This window comes from Sardina pilchardus, chromosome 22, assembly GCF_963854185.1.
Source record: "Sardina pilchardus chromosome 22, fSarPil1.1, whole genome shotgun sequence".
NCBI classification, from domain to species: Eukaryota; Metazoa; Chordata; class Actinopteri; order Clupeiformes; family Clupeidae; genus Sardina; species Sardina pilchardus.
The window spans coordinates 12,165,993-12,170,992 of record NC_085015.1 but is presented as its reverse complement, the minus strand read 5'-3'; the positions used below and the strand labels follow the sequence as shown (position 1 = coordinate 12,170,992).

General features: G+C 45.8%; 1 protein-coding gene across 1 annotated transcript in view; it reads right to left on the bottom strand.

The window, feature by feature from the left end:
* pcdh15b (protocadherin-related 15b) overlaps nucleotides 1-5,000 on the bottom strand; it is a 204,121-nt gene that overhangs the window by 81,204 nt on the left and 117,917 nt on the right. Inside the window, 1 exon segment of the mRNA XM_062526974.1 lies at nucleotides 3,762-3,986. Coding sequence (XP_062382958.1) covers nucleotides 3,762-3,986 — 225 coding nt within the window.

Genomic DNA, 5,000 nt, shown 5'->3' with positions numbered 1-5,000 from the left:
CATCATGAAGTGACAAAATAAAAAAGTTCAAATGACTATTTTTTGGAGTGACTTTTCTGGGGGAGTGCATTAAAGAGCGCCGGCACCGTGAGACAGAGAGAGAGAGAGAGAGAGAGAGAGAGAGAGAGAGAGAGAAAGAGGGAGAGAGAGGGAGTGTGAAAGAGAAAGAGAGAAAGAGAGAGAGAGAGAAAGAGAGTGAAAGAGAAAGAGAGAGAGAGAGAAAGAGAGAGTGAAAGAGAAAGAGAGAGAGAGAGAGAGAGAGAGAGAGAGAGAGAGAGAGAGAGAGAGAGAGAGAGAAAGAAAGAGAGAGAGAGAGAGAGAGAGAGAGTGCGGTGCGGGAGATGGGCTCCTATCAGGCCGACGGTGCCCCGGGGGTTCCATCAGCGTTTAATAACTCCGACACGACGCACGCGAGGAGCGGCACAGCGCATCAGGACACACACTCATTTCCTACCCAAACGCTCCCGTGCCCCCCCCCCCCCCCTCTGTCCCCCCAGCAAAAATAATTACCAATTAGAAACACACACAAACACACACAAACACACACACACACACACACACACACACACACACACGATTATGCTGACACACACATACACACTTATTCTGACATGCAGACTCAAATATGTGGAGACAGAGAGACTAATACAAGTGTGAGCAGTCACCCACCTGCCTAAACACAAAAGGATACACACACATGCACACACACGCACACATACACACTTTAAACTCATTCTTCCTGGCCCGGCTTGATTAAGACTAGATGGGAAATATTCCCTGAGGTGTGGAATTCTCACGAGCAGTGATGTCGTTTGTCCATTCAGTTTAGCTGGCTTTTTTTTGTAGGTGCTCCTCGCATCTCTCTCTCTCTCTCTCTCTCTCTCTCTCTCTCTCTCTCTCTCTCTCTCTCTCTCTCTCTCTCTCTCTGCTGAATTGCATTGTGGGACCAACCAACAGACTGTTACAGCGACCTCAACAGAGGAAGCACCTAGACTTTAATCAAGGACACCATCCAATAGCTACCCCCCGCACCCAAACACACACACACACACACACACACACACACACACACACACACACACACACACACACACACACACACACACACACACACACACACACATCCCTGCCTCCTCCTGCTTTATATATATTGATTAGATTTCACAGCTGTGGCGTGATTATGGTTTAAAAATTACGAATTGCTCAGCGTCCCCCACAGTTCTTAGCACACCTCAGCCACAGGAAGATGCCGATCGGTTTGCCGAGGACGACGTGAGGACAGAACGTTCCGGTAAATAAGTAATCAAGGAGAGTCGTTCATTCCCCGGTGTGAGTGGGAGGTGAGCTGAGAACCTTCTTCAAGGCTTTCATCAAAAAAAAAAAAAAAAAAAAAAAAGAACTATGGTTGGTGGGCAAACGTCACGACACTGTCGAGTGGGTTTAAGGAAAGGACAAGTTTAAGCAAGGCCGTCACTACACCATTCTTTTGGGAGGATGAGAGGTCTGTTTTCCCCCATGACGACGGCGGTGCACTCTTGGGCAAGGACTTCGCCAAAGACGCTGACACACGCTGAACTCAACTTGTCTCATGTCCGCCACTTAATCTCAGGGGGAACAAATGAGTCAAACTGAAGTAACAAAGACCAAAAAAAAATGGTTTCAGACATAAATAAATAAATAAAAGTAATGAAGGCAGGAAGCGATCCTACAATGACCTGGTCGGATGGCCATTCCCAAAAAACATTACAAAAACAGCCCTGCCTCAACGTAGCATAGTATCAATCTCCGTGTCATTTTTTTTTTCCGGGAAAAGCATAAAAATGAGAAATGGGTGGGTCATTTGTCTTGCTCTTGTCAGTCTATTTTTAAGGCAAGTCAGCATGTCTAAAAAATACGGACAGCAAGGCCCTTGTGACAAATAGAGTTAACCGTGGAGGCAAGACGCTGACATTTGATACCAGTTATGTCATTATTCACTCTATTCCTATGCTGCATGCATAGCAACCGAACCGTATGCTAATGCTACACAGAAGGTCACAGAGAGGGCAAAACCTTATACTTAAACAGCTCTCTCTGGTGCTAAGTTCAGAAAAATGTAAAATAAATATACAAATTGAGTGTGTTTATGCACTTGACATGCAAAGAAAGCAAGAAGAGCAGACATTCTACACGTAGGCTAAATAATCCGGAAAAGAGCCGTCGCTGTGTGGAGTGGGACATGAGTGACGCTGTGTGAGGGGATACGACAACACAACAGTACAACAGACATTCAATTGCACTGAACATTACAGTACATTTCAAACTGCATATATGTATGATTATGTACTGTATATAGATAGGATTAAATTTAAGTCTAGGTATTAGTTTATTTTTAGGGTTAGTGGCACATAGAAACATGTTCATATTTGAGAAGTAAATAGGATTATTCATTGCTTAAGCGCACTGCAATAAGGGCACTTAATATTGAGTGGCTACTGCGGTGAGCACTTTGTTCTTTTCTGTCCTAATAATAATATCCTCAAGGTACTTAACAAAACGTTACAGTAATTCGTATGGAGAGTAGAGCTCATTGTGAGCGAATTGCCCACTTTGGCAAGAGAGGATATTATAGAATAAAATGTAATTGCCTATAGATGTATGCGAGTAGGCATAATTATTCTTTGAGTGTGGCTTTACCTTGTAACAAGAAAGAATACCACAAGCCATAGGCCTTCTGTAATGTAATGTAATGTATTGCTTAAAAACATATTACTTATTATTGCCATTCTTTCAGTGAGGCCTAGAGTAGGGTTCAGAACAAAGATTCGCAACGAGACAAGACGAGACAAGCCACGACGTTCTAAAACCTTGCGACTGCGACTAAACATGTTGAATGCTTGCGACGGCTTGCAACAACATGCAACATTTAATTCACACCAATGCAACTCGGTCTCGTCGCATGGGGAATTTTTTGGTGTGAACACGCATATAGACACTGCCTGTAGGGTAGTGAACACACAAGAAGCATGTTGAGTGCAATGCAATGCAGTACCACAAGATCACAGCTTCATGTCAATGTGTCATACAGCTACAACTTAACTCTACCACACTCTTCTGGTAACTGTCTAATTAAAAAATGAATCTTGGGCACTGTGATGGATCAGATAAGAGCAGACAGGGCCTGTGGGGAAAATGGTATTCTCTCCTTCTCCACCCTCCTTCCTCTAACTTATCATTCATCTGCATAGGTTTGGCACCATCACAGTCTTTATGCTTTCTCACCAACTTTATTTAATTTTTTTTTTTGCTTTTCTGACCAACTTTTTTCATTTGACAGACGCCTGCGGTGAAAAGTCTGGAGTGGTCTGTCCTGAGCAGGTGTAAACAAACGACAGAGCCTCGGGGTCAATTGGGCAGGCGTTCCTTCTCTTCCCTCTCTTTCTCTTCCTCTCTCTCTCTCACACACATAAATATGGAGGGAGTGTGAGAGAGACAAAGAGAGAGAGAAGAAGAGAGACAGACAGACAGACAGACAGATAAACAGACACACACACACACACACACAGATGCAAAGACGCACACACACACACACACACACACACACAGACAGCTGCAAAAACACACGAACAGACACACAGTCACACAGACACACACACACACACACACACACACACACACACACACAGACACACACAGACACACACACACACACACACACACACACACACACACACACACACACACACACACAGACACACACACACAAACACACACACACTCACCATTATCTTGACCGTGACCGTGGCCAGTCCGGGAGGCATGGTGCCCTGGCTGTCCACCGCCTCCACCACAAAGGTGTGTGTGACGGCCTCGGGGGCCAGCGTCTCGAAGTCCAGCGAGTGCCGGGCAGAGAGCTGGCCCGTCACCGGGTCCAGCGAGAACAGCTGCCGGGCCTCCTCCGTTCTGATCCGGTACGTGACGTTGGAGTCGAGGTCAGCATCATGCGCCTGTGGAGGGAAGATAGAGAGAGAGAGAGTTAGAGAGAGAGTTAGAGAGAGAGAGAGTTAGAGAGAGAGAGAGAGAGAGAGGGGGGAGAGAGAGAGAGGGAGAGAGAAACGACATTGTGGCAGAGGACAAGCAAGACAGAGAGAGCAGTAGAGAATGAGGAGAGCGAGAGAGAGAGAGGGAGGGAGGGAGAGAGAGGGGGAGAACTGACATTGTGACATAAAGGAAAAGCAAGATGGAGAGAGCAGTAGAGAATGGAGAGAAAGAGAGAGAGAGAAAGCACAAGAAACAGAGGTGGGTAGAAAGAGAGAGATGGAGAAAGTGAGTGGAAGAAAGAAAGAGAGAGTGAGGGTGAAGTAGAGAGGGATGCAGAAAGCAAGGGAAGGTGATAAATGACTTTGAAAAACAGGAAATAACAAATGGGTGTATGAGTGTACAGGTCTTCAAGGAAAGGGAGGATGGTGTGTGTGTGTGTGTGTGTGTGTGTGTGTGTGTGTGTGTGTGTGTGTGTGTGCGTGCGTGCACGCTTGTACGAGAGGTGGAAGTGGCTGTCTGCACTTTCAGCAGCTCTCAAACTCTTGACCCTACATAACCTGCTCTGTGACTCAAACCACACACACACGCACACACACACGCACACACACACGCACACACACACACACACACACACACACACACACACACACACACACACACACACACACACAGACACTCACACAGACACTCACACAGACACTCACACAGACACTCACACTCACACTCACACTAAAAATGAAATAATAATAATAAAAAAAAGCTTTCAGTTCTAGTGGAGGCACATTTCACATACCCCATAATTCAGGGCAAATCAAAACGCGAGAGGATGATATCAAAAGAAGATTACAGCACCTTATTAACACACCACGGCGAGGCCCGCGAGGCAGAAGTAAAAACGTGAGGCGGCAGCCTCTTTTGCTGAGTGATGGCGGAGACAGAACAGCGAGTCCATTTTTCAAACAGTCATTTTCCCCATTGTT